The sequence below is a fragment of the Juglans microcarpa x Juglans regia genome, chromosome 6S (assembly GCF_004785595.1).
Source record: "Juglans microcarpa x Juglans regia isolate MS1-56 chromosome 6S, Jm3101_v1.0, whole genome shotgun sequence".
In the NCBI taxonomy this organism is placed as follows: Eukaryota; Viridiplantae; Streptophyta; class Magnoliopsida; order Fagales; family Juglandaceae; genus Juglans; species Juglans microcarpa x Juglans regia.
Genome location: NC_054605.1, coordinates 17,364,041 through 17,381,269, shown reverse-complemented (window position 1 = coordinate 17,381,269; position 17,229 = coordinate 17,364,041). Strand labels below are relative to the sequence as shown.

The 17,229-nt window shown below is 36.9% G+C and overlaps 2 protein-coding genes across 3 annotated transcripts; both read right to left on the bottom strand.

Moving 5' to 3' along the window:
• Window positions 1–329: 329 nt before the first annotated feature.
• Window positions 330–1,330, bottom strand: LOC121236830 (non-specific lipid-transfer protein-like). The gene is made up of 2 exons (XM_041133302.1): window positions 929–1,330; window positions 330–546 (listed from the first exon to the last, which is right to left on the bottom strand). The coding sequence occupies exons 1-2, from the start codon at window positions 1,279–1,281 to the stop codon at window positions 540–542; spliced, it is 360 nt and encodes a 119-aa protein (XP_040989236.1). The 5' UTR covers window positions 1,282–1,330; the 3' UTR covers window positions 330–539.
• A 1,201-nt stretch (window positions 1,331–2,531) lies between these two features.
• On the bottom strand, window positions 2,532–11,695 carry LOC121236829 (putative RING-H2 finger protein ATL21A). 2 transcript variants are annotated; one of them, XM_041133300.1, is made up of 2 exons: window positions 10,949–11,695; window positions 2,532–3,196 (listed from the first exon to the last, which is right to left on the bottom strand). In XM_041133300.1, the coding sequence occupies exons 1-2, from the start codon at window positions 11,649–11,651 to the stop codon at window positions 2,727–2,729; spliced, it is 1,173 nt and encodes a 390-aa protein (XP_040989234.1). In that variant the 5' UTR covers window positions 11,652–11,695; the 3' UTR covers window positions 2,532–2,726. The 2 variants fall into 2 exon arrangements, with proteins under 2 accessions (XP_040989234.1, XP_040989235.1); XM_041133301.1 differs by lacking the exon at window positions 10,949–11,695 and adding an exon at window positions 6,263–7,119 and having other exon boundaries at window positions 2,538–3,196.
• Window positions 11,696–17,229: the final 5,534 nt, after the last annotated feature.

The following is a 17,229-nucleotide window of genomic DNA, read 5'->3' as shown; positions in this document are numbered from 1 at the left end:
TTTCATTTGAAAAAAGTGAGTAAATATGATGTCTATATAAAAAAATTATTTTTTAATGATGAATCTCACTTATTTATAAAGGTAATGTACGAGACTTACAAATCTTAAAACTGTATCTAACTTTACTCAAAAAGTAAGTTTAAACACTTCCTCTAAAAAAATAAGATTCACTATTAAAAAAATTATCTTTCATATGAATTATAGATTTATCCATTTAAAAAAAGACGTGGCGCTTATAACTCTTTAATTATAAATATTATTTCTCTTACTCAAAGCCGAATGAACAAGGTGATTTTAGATGATAAGGGTCGCATTTGGCAAATATGGGACAGCAAAACAAGGAGTACTGGACAGCAAGTTGCATGCAGTCTATTCAACCGAATCCTTGATTCGTACATAACATATATAGCATAACATAACGGCGTCGCTTTTACATTTCACACTCTCATCTTATTTTAAGAACACAGACATAAAGGCCCATCTTGCTGAACTCGAGCCAGATCAGTTTATTCAATGGTCGTACTTCTCTTCTCCTCTCATCAAAACCTGCATATGATCAGATGTCAAAATATGAACTTATTTTCCTGATCTTTAAACAGAAATATTGGCATTTAACTTATTACAACCGATTTTATAACAAATAATATCTTCACTCACCGATTTATAAAAAATAAAATTTAATATTAAGAAATATTTTTAGTACAGAAAGATTTTATAAAAGTAATTAGCTAGTCTACAAATCTAACGTAGCTTAATGTAGTATGTTAGATTGTAAAATTATATTTATTATAAAATAAATCGTACGTATTATATGAACTCATGTTATCGAATTTATTTTTATGATATTATAGAACACTTCTTGTTAATATATATATATATATGTATATCATGTATGTATGCATGTATGAACACGAATCGAAAGAATTACCTGGAACATTCAAGGCGGCCACGAGAGGCGTGCGGCATTCTTATGGAGACATCACAGCTCCCGTGGAGAGAAGTGATGGCCGAAGTCTGGACCCGCCCGAATAATGATAATGATGATGAGGTCGTGAAGCACTCACATGCAGCCCTCCGATATCGGTTGCTGTTGAAGTACCTGCCGACGTACCTGACACCATTACAGCAAGCATGGGATGGCTGATGATGATGTCTCCTCAGGTAAGGAACGCAGGGGCGCATTTCACGTAGAATGTTTTGGCATGAGGGTGCAGCCATGGATGACCCTGAAACCAGTAAGAGAACAACTGCTAGGAAGCAAGCTAGCTGATAATGACTCATGGTTTGGACTGGACTTTTAAAATGTTATAGGTGAGAATATTTTGAACCAAGTTGCTTTGGTAATTTTGATGAATGTTGTGAAGGGATAAGTGATTTATATAGGCTTACATATTCTAGCTTGCATGCATCGATCTTTTTGTTGTCCATAGAGTAAGGATTTCCGTCGCCGAAAGATCATGATTTTCACGACATGGGTTTGTTACAGTCACTGGATCACGCATGCTTTATACCTATTAATTACGAGCTTCGTCAAAATTAAAATTCATGCATGTGCACCTACTTTCTTCAAAAAATAAATAAATAAAAACAATAAGAAAAATCTATCGGCTTTTTTATTTAAAGGATAGGGAAAATAAAAAAAATAAACCCCAATTAGTCAATTATTTGTTACCTGTTGCTTATTTATTTTATTATCAAACTAGTACAGAGTATATTGTTCACATCACTTAAATAGTAAGATTTTATTTATAAAATTTAAAATTTATTTTCATAATCAAATACTTTACTATGCGTGCGTTGATCTACACACTGGTTTGAAAATATAATTTTTCATACTTTATATCATTGTTGCCAAATTGATGAAATTTTAGGGCATTTAAACAAAACCCAATAAGAGTACCTGAAACTTGAAGAAGGAGGATGTACATACTATGTACATAATATTTAACCCTTGACATTAATTCTCAAATCTCGGCAACAAAAAATTTACTGATCACACCTCCATGATAAAACACAGAGGACACTGCATGGCGTTCAATGCATGCGAGCCTAATTGAATCCATGCAGTGAGCATGCATGGAATAAGTGGTTGCATTCTGGATCTCTTATCAATGCATCTTTGTGTTTCCCCGTCCTTCTCTCGTATTCGGCCAGTAAATCGGCCAAATTTTCCCTAAAAAATAAAAAGATTAAAAAAATGTTTGAATGTTTAAGGGTCTTTATATATATTAAAATATATTATAGCTTTTCATCACATGATGGAGTTGGAGCTTTATGTAACAGAGAAAAAGTGAGCCATGCACTATTGACTCTAAAAATTATAAAAAATGGCAATTAATTATTTATATTATATTTTTAATACTTTCTCTCAGGCGGTATGGGACATACTCCACTTCAATAAATAAGTCCAATACGCAAAATACTTATTTATATTATATTCTTAATAAAGTTGTAATGAATGCTAGCCTTGTGTATAGACTTTCATAAGACAAGAATTCTAGCTACTTCAACACACCCAAATTGGAGACAATCAAAAGTCCATGATTCTATTTATTTAAACGATCGATGCCGTACTGTCTCCTACTTCTTCTGTCATATAAAAAACCGACATATTTATTCATCAAACAAATATAAACAACCACCTTTTTATAACTCATGAAGCAAAGCAATCAATCCCTCAACTTAACTCAAACAAATTATATACAATGACAACATGATAAACAGTTTCATACTTCTAATAAAGACGTCGAGGACAAAGACGATGACGAAGGGGTAATTAGAGCCGACGCATGATCGGGCAACTTCCGGCAAAGAGGGCAGGTTGCGTTCATTTTTAGCCAAGCATCTATGCAATTAACATGGAAATAGTGATTGCACTCCGGTATAGTTCTTAGTTCTTCCTTGGGCAGGTACTCCGACAGGCAAATGGGGCAAGTGTTGTCATTGGGCTTTGGTAATCGCCGGCTCTCACCGAGCAAAGTCTTGGGATATGATTCTATTGTGGGCCCATCAAGTCCGGTTGCAAAAACGATTCGTTGCGGATTAATTGAGTTGGAGATTTCTGTGTTAGAGGGGCGTCTACTTCGACTATGTGCCCTCACAAGCCCACATAGGTAACCCATGAGCCCAATCACACACAATATTCCGGGCACACCAACACCCACGGCTATCCCGTACTTTGCACTTCTTGGAAGACCTATAAGAGGATACAATCATTATATTTACAAAACATGATCCGTAAATCTACACCATATAACCATTGAAAAAATTGGATAAAAAATAAACAAATAATAAAAAATATAGTATTTTATTATTATAAAAAATTAAATGACTAATGGGATTAAACTTTTATTTCAATCAAAACACAAAAAAGAATAATACTATTTAGTCATCTGAAATTTACTGTTTAGTTCAAATGACTTTCTTGATGTAGCACTACCGTGTGATGCCACGTGATTTATGAAAAAATAAACAAAACACAAATACAAAAGTAGTAGAGAGATCTTAGTGTTTCAGTCTCTCTTTTTATATTTTCAAATGCCCTTTTATTTTAAATATATTTTTTATTTTTTTAACAAACCAAATGACATGGTTGATGGTAGTGCCACATTAAGAGGATCATCTCAACGGTAAGTTTGAGATGACCCCAATAACAAAGCTCCACAAAAAAATGACATCAGTAAAAAAAAAAAATTATTAAAATTTTGTTTAACCCATGTTAATGTTATTGTTTTATGGCGGATATGTTTAAGAGCTGGCATTATTACAGCTTCACTGAGAATTCTAAACTACAATAATCTCCTCTGCCCAACAGTCAAACTTATGTCTGGGGGCCCGAAGGTTTGACGTTTCAAGTTGGAAATTTTGTAGTCAACCTCCAGCCGATTTTTATATGTCACTTGCTGCATTGCTCGTCTACTTGGACCTTAGAGAATATCGACACCCACTGCCGGCCCTTGTCTACGACCGTCTAAAATATTCAGGTCTAATTTCTCGTGAAAAAAATAATATTTGTAAATATGTCAATAATACACTAAACTTGATGTGAATGTCTGTATCAACTCATTTATATCTTAATTATTTTTATAACCACAATAAATAGTGTATTTATAACTTCCTAGGAATTGTCTCAATTGATAAATGTTTGGGCATGTGGTATGCTCTCCATATCTAACGTTCAAATAGTTTTAGGTGCAAATGAACGCAAGGAAAGAGATCAGACCACTTCAGGGGGCTTCTTCCAAATGACTTTTTGGCTAGACTACGGTTTCAGCTTCTTCAACCTTACGATAAGGACTCCAGCGATAGCACCTCTCCCAGAAGATAGATCTCTGATCTCTATTGTATATTGATGATGAGAGACTATGAGAGAATGTAAAACAAACATATTATAGTAGATTCTCTTCCTCCCAAATTAGGGCACAACAGAAACCAATGGGACCGACTGTCGCTGACGCGGATCGGTCGTTGTAGTTGGGAATCGATCGAAATAGGCAGATAACCGATCGACTGACGGTATAAAATTAAGTAAATTGATGCTGGCCGGTTCGGTTTCGGTCTAAGCCAAACCTAAACCGTGGAACCAGCCGATTATATATATATATATATATATATATTATACGTATATAAAACGACATCGGTTCACTTAAGTAAGTGAAACGACATCGTTTTAGTTATAAGTTCTATAAAAAAAAAAATTACGTGAAACAGCGCCGTTTGACTTAATTTTAATAAACTCTCATTTTTATTCTTTTTCCCTTGTCTTCTTCTTCCCTTTGCAATTGCAACTTCACATACTGCTGCTCGCCTCCTCCTTCACAACGATGTCGAGGTCAGACTGACGAACCGCTCTGACTCACGCCGACATTGAATACGTTGGTTTTCTCCCCCCTGCTCGATCGGTTTTGAAGCTCTTTAGCCATTGTCAGTGTGGCATCAGTGTTGGATTGAAACCGAACACAATACGTCGGTTTTCAACCCTACCCTAAATAACCTGTGGACGTAGGCATTATGCCAAACCAGTGTCTCTCCCTCTTTATTTTTTTTACATTTATTTTCTGTTCACTATCATGTATGTACGCACGGATACCATATAGTTGCATCGGATCACTGCCGAGGCCTACAATCCAGATCGATTAAGGCCTGAATCGTCACATCAGGCCGATAATAATTTTTTCTCCCCTTTTGACCTGTTGTGTTATTTTTAAGCATTAAGAAATAAGATTTTTTTTAACAATATTGCTACATACAACCGTCCCTACAGAATCGAGTGCAACCAGCTACCACGTCAGCACTTAACAAAAATTAAAAAAATAAAATCGAGAGAAAGCATCGGTGGACTGAGTGAAATGTAGCCAAGGAAGAGAGAGGAACTGCGTAGCCAAGGAAGAAGAAAGTCAAGAGAAAGCAAAAAAAATCCAAGAGCAAGTTGTTCCCAAAATGGCGTTTTATGTGGACAGAGAAGAGGTTTGGAAATGCCCAAAGTACCCCTCCAAGCGTCGTATTTATGCAGAGTGAAAGAAAGGAGCACCTCCTTGTCGCCCAAACCCATTTTTTAGAGCATTTTGAGTTACTGAAAAATGCTCAAATCAATTGCTGCAGAGCATTTCGAGTGACTGAAAAACACCCTAACCACCATCTGACTGCATGACTAAAGCGAGGTACCATCAGCAGGAAATTTTTTTCAGAGCATCTAACTGCAAAGCATTTCAAAGATGGCTGCCACCGAATTTTTTTTCTTGGGGGAGGTTCAGTTTAATCAAAATATATTAGTGATGGACTGTTAATTTCAAGTATGGCATGGATTTAATTACAACCATCTTCCCTAATGGGGATATCTGCTTCATGAAAGCAGGCTAAAACACCTACCCAAAATGACCAAGAGAACCAAGAAGGCCAGTATTGCTGGTAAGTATGGCACTCGATATGGTGCTAGTCTAAGGAAACAGATTAAAAAAATGGAAGTTAGTCAACATAGTAAATACTTTGCGAGTTCTTTGAGTTCTTTGGGAAGTTTGCAGTGAAGAGAAAGGCTCTAGGAATATATGGTTGCAAGGATTGTGAAAAAGTGAAAGCAGGATGTGCATATACTAGTTTTTCATCTTTTAAAATGACATTTTTTTTCTTCCTAAAACAACCGGCCACGTGGGATGTGGTGCCCCGCAGTTCTCCTGGCCGGTTTCAAATAGATTTTTTCTTTTTTTAAACGGTATTTAGCCATTTACCTGGCAAAAACATTTTTTGACGAAGCAATTAAACGTACCAGTTTGGCTGTTGCTCTGGACATTATAACATCCGACTTCGGGACTCGTAGCATTCAGGCGCGCACAGTCTCCGCCGCTCTCTTCACAGCTTTGACAACTGGGCTCACCCCACCTGATCAACAGCGAATCATCCATTTGCAAAATAGGAACCACAGCCGTCCCTATCTCCCGGCACGACGCCGGTGGTGGCGAATCATCATCGTGACCAATACGCGCCATCAAGACTTTATAGTCATCGCTGCCAAGACAATCGATGGGCCGATATCCATGCGTCTTCTTCACTTTGGACGAGCAGTTGTAGAAGGTGGAGTTCTGATGAAGATAAGGAGGATGATGGAACTCGAAAGGAGAGCCCGAGAGACTAAAGTTGTGCAAGAACCGGTTGTAAATGCACTGTTCCGGGTCGACGATATACAGCCACTGCACCGAGTATTTGATGTCTACGACGACGAAGTGGCCGGAGAAAGGGAGAGTGAGAATTATTTGGTCTTGGTCGTTGCATGAGAGATCGAACCACGGATCATAGCCACACGCTTCGTCTTGAGAACCTTTCAGTCGGAAAGGAAACTTCACCGGTGGGTTTTGGATGCCATCGCAAGATGAAGGTTTGCAGATGGTGGCACTTGATGCTATTTGAGGAAGGAAGAAGAAGCAGAAGAAGAAGATGGAGAAGAAGGTTTGGAAGGCAGCCATTCGTGTGAGTGAGAGGTCCGAAATACTCTGCTTTTGGGCGGGGGGATAGGCAACAAAGCTACATGGGAATTAATGGGACGGAGAGTCTCCAAAGTCAAGCGGGGCTGTACTTTCAGTAGTGCTGAAATCCTTACAATAACGATCGAGATCGACAAATTTGTGGCCTCCAATGTGGACTCGAGGGTATAATATTGGTAGCGCAATTAATAGTCTGTGCCCATTACATCAATTAGCATAAATCAAGACTAGAAAATATAAAATATTTTATTTGTTTTTGTTTGAATTTTGTGGACTCTTCCCGATTTTTCCTTAGAGAAATATAGCTATTTTAACCCTTCAACGAGTATGAAAGCGGAAAATACCAAACGATGAGATCAGCAACGTTGAGTGAATCCTTGCCAAGAAGTCAATTCGAGTAAAAAAAAAAAAAAAATTTATTTTTATTTTCAATTATTGTGATTAACTTATATTATTTAAAAGATATCATATTACCTATTGTGATTGGTGTTATTAAAGATGATTAAATTAAAGATGAAGTTATTCTTCTTGTAAACAGTGTTAAAGGATATAGATAAGTAAATCTACTATTATATCTTAATTATTTTTATAACCACAATAAATAGTTTATTTACAAACTGATTGAACCATGCTCTTATCCTCACGGCAATTGTGTAGAACTAGGCAATTTGTGATGACGAACTGTTTGAATAATAAAAGTGTTTAATCTCATCTCATTATTATAAATTTTTTAAATTTTCATACAAAATATAATAATTAATTGAATTTTTTTAACTCTTAAAACAATAATGAATATTAAAAAATATTCTAATCATATTTTATTTAACTTTTATCTCAACTCATCTCAACTCACTATCCAAATGACTCATAAATAGTCATGGTTTGTGAAGAAAGGGATATCCTACTTAAAGAATTGCAACAACGAGATAAGTGCCCAGATGATCTCTCCCACAAACTATATGGTCTATTTAGGTTCTATTTAAAACACAATTATTATTAGATATTCTCATACTATTTTACTAATTATTCACAAGCTATTTCACTACATGATATAAAATAATTTTAGCATCTAAACGGAACCTTAATCTATCAACTAATTAGATTATCTCTCGTCTTCATGGAGGCTGTGATGAAGAGACTAGGCTTCAATGAGAAATGGGTGGAGTTGATAATGGGATGTGTGAAGTTTGTATCCTTTTCAGTACTCATAAATGGTCTTCATGGTTATAAATTATGGCCTAAAATGGGCCTGAGACAGGGTGACCGTTTGTCACCTTATCTCTTCATTATTTGTGCTAAATGTTTGAGTACTCTTCTGAACTTTTATGAAAACCAACAGCTAGCTAACAAGGGGAGTGCAAGTGGTTAGAAGGGGTAATAGCTTTAATCACTTGCTATTTGTAGGTGACTGCATTCTCTTTAGAAGTGCTAAGATAGAATAGTGGTATAGGCTTCAAGAGGTGTTAAAAAAGTATGAGAAAGCCTCGGGGCAATTCCTGAATAACGAGAAGGCATCAGTGTTCTTCAGCAGCAACACTAGAGAAGGAGATAGAAAGGTGATAGTGGAAGCTGGTAACTCTATAGCCTGTGGTAGTTATGAGAAGTACCTGGGCCTCCCTACCCTTGTGGTAAGATCAAAATCCAATACTTTCAGAATTTTAAAGGAGAAAATTTGGTAGAAAATTTCAAGTTGGGAAAATAATTTTAATATTGATTAAATCAGTTATCCAAGCCACTCCAACCTATACTATTTCAATATTTAAACTTCCTAAAAAGCTTTGCCTTGAGATTAATATGCTTTTATCAAGATTCTGGTGGGGTAAACAACAGGGAGAAAGTAGTATCTGTTGGAGGAAATGAGAAAAGATGGGGGAGCAGAAAAGAAATGGAGGATTCTGGAATCTTTCAACATGGCTCTCTTAACTAAGCAATGATGGAGGTTGATTAGAAATCCTATATCTTTAGTTGCTGTAGTTTTTAAAGAGAAATACTATCGACAATCAAGTTTCTTAGATGCAAAACTGAGTTATCAACCCTCATTGATTTGGAGGAGCGTATGGCATGCTAGGGAATTGGTGAAGGATGGTATAAGGTGGAGAATGGGTGATGGCAGCAAGATAAAAATATGGGGTGAGAAGTGATTACCTACTCCCTCATCTTTTCTATACAGTCACTAATTTCTATTTTGCAGGTTAAGACAAAAGTTAAAGAACTGATTGACAGGCAGAATGGGGAATGGAAGGAACTTCCAAAAAAGGTGATTTCTCTGTTGGCAGTGCATACTTCCTGCAGTTAGATAGATTAAAAAGAATCAATGGTGAAATTTCAAGGGAGGAGTTTATGGATGAAAGGTGGAGTAATATTTGAGATCTTACAGTGCCTAGTGTAGCAAAAATGTTCCTATGGAAGACTGGAAACAACTTACTACCAACTAAGGAGAATTTGTTTAGAAGAAAGACAGTGACAAAAAAATCCTACCCAATCTGTTCTGTAGAATATGAAATCATTATGTATGTTCTTTGGGAGTGTCTAGCAACTAATGATATATGAGCATAAACAAGATGTGGGGTTCAAAAATGGAATAGAAAGGAAGCCGACTTCATGTTGTTGTGGGAGAAGCTGATGAACAAGCAAAGTAAGGAACAACTAGAACTTGTGGCAGCGTTATACAGAAGACAGTGGATGAAAATAAACTTGTTTGTGTTTGAAATGAATGTAGTTTGTCCCAAAGCTCTAATGCAGAAGGCAAGTGAAACATGGGCCAAGGTGGTGGAAGGGGTTTGTTGAAATGGGAAAAACCAATCCCAGGCTTAGTGAAGATAAATTGAGATGCTTCATTGGATGTAAAGGGTAGAAGAATAGGAGTGAGAATCATTATCAGGGATGAGGAAGATGAAGCTCTAGTTGCTGTATGTGATCAAAAGAACCATGTTGAACACCCTATGGTGGCAGAGAGTTATGCTTTGAGGATGGTTCTAGAACTGTGTAGTGAACTTAACATTCATAATGCTATCTTTGAAGGTGATGCAAAGTCTATGATCATGGCAGTCTAAAGGGAAGTTGAGGAGCTGTCTGTGGTGGGTTCTATAGTTGAAGATATTAATTTTTTTTTTTCATATAATGCCTGATTGGCAATTACTTTTTACTTTTAAAGAAAAATCAATTTTGATAGAAGAGATGCCATAATTTATTGTAAATGATTTGGTTAGAGATAGAAATTGTAATTCTGAACTTCTATCAATGAAATATTGAGGTTTTATTTCAAAAAAAAAAAAAAAGATGATCTCTCCGCCCATATCTCCATCTCAATTCTCGTGTGTTCAAGTCGTAAGTGAAGTGTTTAGACTCGTTCACAATTCTTAATCAAAGAAAGCGATCATCGTCCACTTAATCAACTATAACCATGATTTAATTCCGTCAACATGTGTGGTCGTGTTGTTAACTGTGACTTGTTACATGGTCGACGTGGAAGAAAGCGATCTGCCATCCACACCCAAATGGCCTGCAGTAGAATGAAACACAGCTAGCTAGCCACCTGAGGTCCTGACCTGATCTCGGATTCCCCTTTCCTACTGTTATTTTGACTTCACCAAGTTAATGTTGATATATGTCGATCAAGCCTCTCCATATTTTTTTACCAAATTAATGTAGATGTGACATTTTAAAAAATTATTATTATATATATATTAATTATTGATAAATAATTTATATAAGTATTAATAGACAAGGTCTGCATAATTTCATTGTAAAAAAATGAATCTCATCATAAATAAATGTAAATAAAACTTTTATTTTTTGAGTGAGACACATATTTTTATAAAAGATTTATACGAAATTTATTTATTATTTGATATAAGACGGAGAGATTGTGGATGAATAATGGTTAAAAAAGGTTAATGAAAAATATTTTTTCAAAGCGTATTTACTCATTTCCATGGCAAAAACAATTTTTGACGAAGCAATTATAAACGTACCAGTTTGGCTGCTGCTCGGGACATTAAAGCATCCGACTTCGAGACTCGTAGCATTCTGGCGCGCACAATCTCCGCCGCTCTCTTCACATCCTTGACAATTGGGTTCCCCCCACCTGATCAACACTGAATTATCCGTGCGCAACATGGGAACCAAAGCGGTCCCTATCGCCCGACACGAAGCCGGTGGCGGCGAATCATCATCGTAACCAGTACGCGTGAGAAAAACTTTAGAGTCATCGCTGCCAAGGCAATCGATGGGCCAATATCCAAAGTGCATATTCGTTACGTTGGACGAGCAGTTGTAGAAGGTGGAGTTCTGGTGAAGATCATAAGGAGGATATTGGCCCAACAGGAAAGGAGAGCCCGAGAGACTAAAGTTGTGCAAGAACCGTTTGAAAATGCACTGTTCCGGGTCGCCGATGTACACCCACTGCTCCGAGTATGCGATGTTTACGACGACGAAGTCGCCAGAGGAAGGGAGGGTGAGAATTGTTTGGTTTTGGTTGTTGCATGACAGATCGAACCCCGGATCATAGCCACAGGCTTCGTCTTGAGAGCCTATCAGTCGGAAAGGAAACTTCACCGGCGGGTTTTGGATGCCATCACAAGATGAAGGTTTGCAGATGGTGGCACTTGATGCTATTTGAGGAAGGAAGAAGAAGCAGAAGAAGAAGATGGAGAAGAAGACTTGGAAGGCAGCCATTGGTGCGAGTGAGAGGTGCGAAATACTCTGCTTTTGGGCGGGGGGCTAGGCAACAAAGCTACATGGGAATTAAATATTAATGGGATGGAGAGTGTCCAAAGTCAGAGGGGCTATATAAATATAATCTCTCTAGAGCTGAAATTTCAAAAAAAATAACGATCGAGATAGGCGAAGATGTGCCCTCCGACGTGTGCTCGAGGGTACAAGAAAAATTCTATTTATGATCTTCAATCTTTATATTATACATTATATATAATTTTTTTTCTCTTATCTAAATTAATTAATTTAAAAAAGAAGAAAAAAATATGATGTATAGAAATGATGAATAGAAAAACTTAAAATATAATATTGGTAGCGTAATTAATAGTCTGTGCCCTTTAATAAAATAAAATAATTAGTTTAGTTTTTTGTTTAAATTTTATGGACCCTTCCTAATTTTTCCTTTTTAGAAAAATATAGAGATTTCTTCAACGCTTATGAAACCGGAAAATACTAAACGACGAGATCAGTGATGTTAATCAGTAATTCAATCCTCGCAAAGAAGTCAATTCGAGTAAAAAAAAAATATATTATTTTAATTTCAATTATTGTGATTAATTTATATTATTTAAAATATATCATGTTAATTATAGTGATTGATGTTACTAAAAATAATAAAATTAAAGATGAAGAATAAAGTTGTTTTTCATGTAAACGGCGTGACATGTATAGACAAGTAATTAAATCTACGGCCACTTTCCATTTATTTAACTTTTAAAATAATTGATGATTTCACGTAATATCAAAATAAAGAAATTAAATTTAAATCTTAACTGCCAGAAGTTTCCGTCGTATTTTGTCCGAAGTCTCCTTGTGATTAAACGGATACCAGCTCTTGAATTAATAATTGTTACTAAATCAACTTGCTTACGCATTCAAAGTGCTCGAATGTCCCTCAAAAATTGCAAATTGAAGTATGATATGGTGGCATGGTGCTTAAATGGGTGGGAAAAAAAAATAAGGAGGAAAATAAATATTACTTATTAAAAAAAAAAAACACGTCGTATGTTACTAAAGGAAAACTGTTTATTTGTTGCCATTTATTTTTTGTAAAAATGATTATTTTCTGTTAAAATGAGTTTATTTTTATCTCAAATAATTATTTTCGTCACAAATAATCTGTCTCAAATATATATATATATATTTTTGTAGTGGTGTTTGAATGATTCTTTCCTACTCCATTTAACATACAAACATCGACTAATTCTCTGAAATGGACAAATTAAAGAACAATTCAGACCCATTATTGCAATGAGTCGTGTTTGCCTGGTCAACTTAAATGGCGTGTCATTATATATTTTAGTTGGATTAAAAAACAAACAAAGGTTTCCTCCAAAGTTAGCTTGAGAAAATTTATCTGAATAATTCGATTAAATTGTCTTGTCATTTGAAATATTGTAAAAGTCAATAATAGTTGTTTTATTAATTAAGTTTAAAATATATATTCGATCGAACCAATGAAAGATAGAGCATACACTATAATTTATTCCGTTGGAAATCTCTAACAATAGTCATAAGCAATGGGAAGAAAACCATTGTTGTATATTTTCTGATCTTTCTGCATATTCTAGGGAAAGACTGGGCAATCAAAACTTGGATGTTGGAAGCACTTGGGTAAAGATCCCAACATGGAATTCTGCCACAATTGCAGGTGAAGGATCGAAGAATGCCATACCAAATTAAGTACCTATTATTATTATTATTATTATACCTATATATTTTTTTTTTTTTATCTAAACACTTTTTACAATTTGGAGAGCGGTGGACAGATCCTGTTGTAATAAATGCTATCAGTAAACAATGTAAACCTTAGCATTTAATGCAGTCAAGTCTGCATATTGCGTCTATCTCTTTGAATTATAAAAAATTTATGAATTACAAATTTGTAGGAAATCCTAATACCTTATATAACTCATTAATTAATTGTCATTCACATTGACTATCAATACTTTGTAAGTAAGGGGACTAACATCCAAAAATGGAATGAGTCATACTACAAATGAGTCATTAATTAATGGAAAATATAGTTGCAATCTGATAGGGTCCAGAGGAGAGGGAGGAGACCATGTCTTTTTGAGGTAATGTGAATGGAGGATAATAGTTGTCAAGAGGTTATTAAGATTGCTTGGGTGGACAGTGCTGGAGAAAGAATAATGGAGGTGGTGATGAAACATATTAGTATGTGTGGTGAAAAGCTAGAGAGGTGGAACAAAAACAATTTTGGGCATATGCAGAAAAATCTAAAAAAGGCAAAGAAGAAACTCCAAATGGTACAAGCTGCAAATCCTAGGGGTCTTAATCGTGAGGCTATCAAGGATGCTAGATTAGAGGTGCATAAGTGGTTGGAAATGGGTGAAATTATGTGGAGACAAAGGTCGAGAGTGGTGTGGTTAACTGAAGGGGATAAAACACCAGATTTTTCCATCACAAGGCTTCAGAGAGAAAAGAAAAAATTATAATTAAGGGTGTTAGGGACTCTAATGGGACTTGGCGAGTGGATGAAGCAAGAGATGCAGTGATTCTTAATTATTTTTCAAGACCTTTTTATAACATCTACTAAGAGGGGTAGTGGTGATTTCTTGGAGAATCTACTGATGATATGAGACAGAAGCTTGACATGCCATTTGTTGCAGCAGAAGTGGAAGTTGCTCTTAAGGAAATGAACCCTACAAAGACCATTGGCCCTGATGGTATGACCCTTTTATTTTATAAAAAATTTTGGCATATTATGGGTAGAGATGTTACTCATGTTGTTTTACATGCCCTCAATTCTGGTAATTTCTCTTCCATGTTGAACCATACTTTTGTCACATTTATTCCCAAAAAGAATAAGGCCGAACTAGTGTTTGACTTTAGGCTTATTAGCCATTGTAATGTCATGTACAAGTTGGTGTCAAAGGTGATTGCAAACAGACTGAAGGGTATTTTACCCAACTTGATTTCATCTTCACAGTGTGCTTTTGTACCAGGGACGTTAATCTCGGGTAATGTCCTAATAGCTTTTGAACTAGTCTGTGGCGCCCCCAATCCCCCTTATATAAATACACAGGGATCGAGACGTCAGGATGGTGACAACACGGTCACACATCCCAACGAAGTGCCAGTGTGTGTACATGCAACAGTGTACAAATAAAATAACGCAGCGGATAGTCAACTAAGTACCAGAATTTATTTATAATCAAACATCAGTAAAGATTTAAATAACAGTTATACAGTAATCCATAGAATAATTTACAATAGTTTTGAAATAAACAAACGAGTGATCCCAAATCACTCCTCAGGCGGAGTCGTCTCCTCAGGCTCGCCCTCCTCCTCCTCATCAGCATCAAAATCTGCGTTACCACAAAATGGTATCGCAGGTAAGTATAACCCAAAACAACAACGTAATATAAAATGCATTAAATGCAACTAACATGCATGCACATGAAAAATATGCATTTTCCACAAACATCATTTTTCCCGAAAATGATAATTTTTCAACACACACCAAAATCCCATTTTGGCCCAAAATATCCGTAAAACATTTTCCCAGAAAATGATTTACCCAAAATTCAACTCGCACTATTTTCCCAGAAAATAGTGCATTAATTCCAAATGCACCATGCATTATTTCCATATGCACCATGGCCTCCCCTATGGACCATCCGCACGTCCTGGCTTCGTAGCGGTGCTCAGTTCCGCGCCCAGCGCGTACATGGCCAAGCACCCACACTACGCAATGAGCGATGCCCAGTTCCGCGCCCAGCGCGTACGTGGCCAGACATCCTCTAGTCCCCGCCAGCAGAAGGACCACAGAGTCGGCACGAGACCATCTCGTCCGATCCCATTGTCGCTCGGCGACAATCCAGGGGACGTTACTCAGTATATTCCGCTCCCGAGTAACCAGAGGAGCTCCACCGAGTTAATGCCCCATCTTGGCTTGGGGTCGTGATACACACGCACCAAAAATATTATCACATAAAATCATAGCTTTTCAAAGCACATGAACATGAATGCAATACACGAAAACCCAGTTTTCTTTTACAAACATGATCATGCATGAAATGATGAAATGCACATGTACCAACACAATATCCAAACTAACAATTACCAATCCAATCAAATCCAACCAAACAACTCCAATCACAAATCCATCCGACCCCCGAACTCCTCGGACTCAGTCCGGCATGCCAAAAATACAGTGAAATGGGTTAGTGCAAAAATACATTTAAATTATGAAAGTTCTTTGGAGAAATACTTACAGTGCAATATAATAATTTTCTGAGGATCACGAAGTTGAAAAATGCGACGTTTGAGCAACACCACAGTGTAAAATACACTGTGGCCGTGGGTCACAAATACCAACTTTTCAACGAGGACAAACGAAGACCCAAGATTGATAGGGTAGGGCCTAGGGAGGTCGGTGAAGCCAATGGTGGTGGTGGTTTGCCGTGAGTGGCGGCGCAAGGGGTGGTTTTAGGCCAAAAATGCATAAATCGGAAATGGACTTGGTGGGGCTTCACCGGTGACGGATCGGAGCTGGGGTTGGGTCCAATGGGTTGCCAAGAGGTCGGGGATGAATTGGTAGGAAGATGGTGGCCAATGGCGGTGCGACGGCGGCGCAACGGCGGAAAGTGTGCCGCGGCTTCGTGGGTTTCGTGGGCTTCGTGGGGGTTAACGGCGGCACGAACGGAGGTGATATTGGTGGGGTAGGACGGCCGGCGGCAAGGGAACGCAAGGGACCGGGCGGTGTCGACCACCGTCGACGGACGGCGGCGCTGGGAGGGGACGTTGGAAACGGGCGGAGGAGAGGAGAGAGAGAGATCGCGCGGGAGAGGAGAAAACCGAAAGAAAATAAGGAGAAAAAGAAAAAAGGGAGGAAAAGAAAAGGAGAGGAAAGAAAAAGAGGGAAAAAGAAATGAGGTCCAATCCTCATAACTTGGGTCACAAAAATGATCCAACGGAAAAGATTTTAAAACCACAAGTTAAATAAAATAATTTAAACGTAATGGTAAAGTCAAATTGAAATAATTAAAATCCCACGGTAATTAATTTAAATATTAAAAGCAATTTAAATGCATAACAATAAATAAATATTAAGAAAGCACATAAAAATAATTTTCACCAAATTAAAATCATAGAAATAAACTCACTAAAAATCCAACCAATTTTAAAATAAGAGAATAAATTTTGATCACATAAAAATAATTCCTTCAGTAAAAATACACTAAAATACGGGGTGTTACATAGTCCATTTTATTTGAAGGAAGAGGCAAGGAAAGAAGGGCTTCATGTCCATCAAACTTGATATGAGCAAAGCTTATGATCGTATAGAGTGGAGTTTCCTCGAAATAGTGATGCAGAAAATGAGATTTGGAGCTGGTTTGGTTATGCATTGTGTGCAATCTGTTTCCTTCTCAATATTGGTAAATGGGGAGCCCAAGGTCCAATTTATCCTACTATAGGTGTAAGGCAAGGAGATCCTATCTCCCCTTACTTATTCTTTTTGTGCACTGAGTGCCTTATTTCTCTACTAAAGCAAGCTGAGATGAATGGGGCA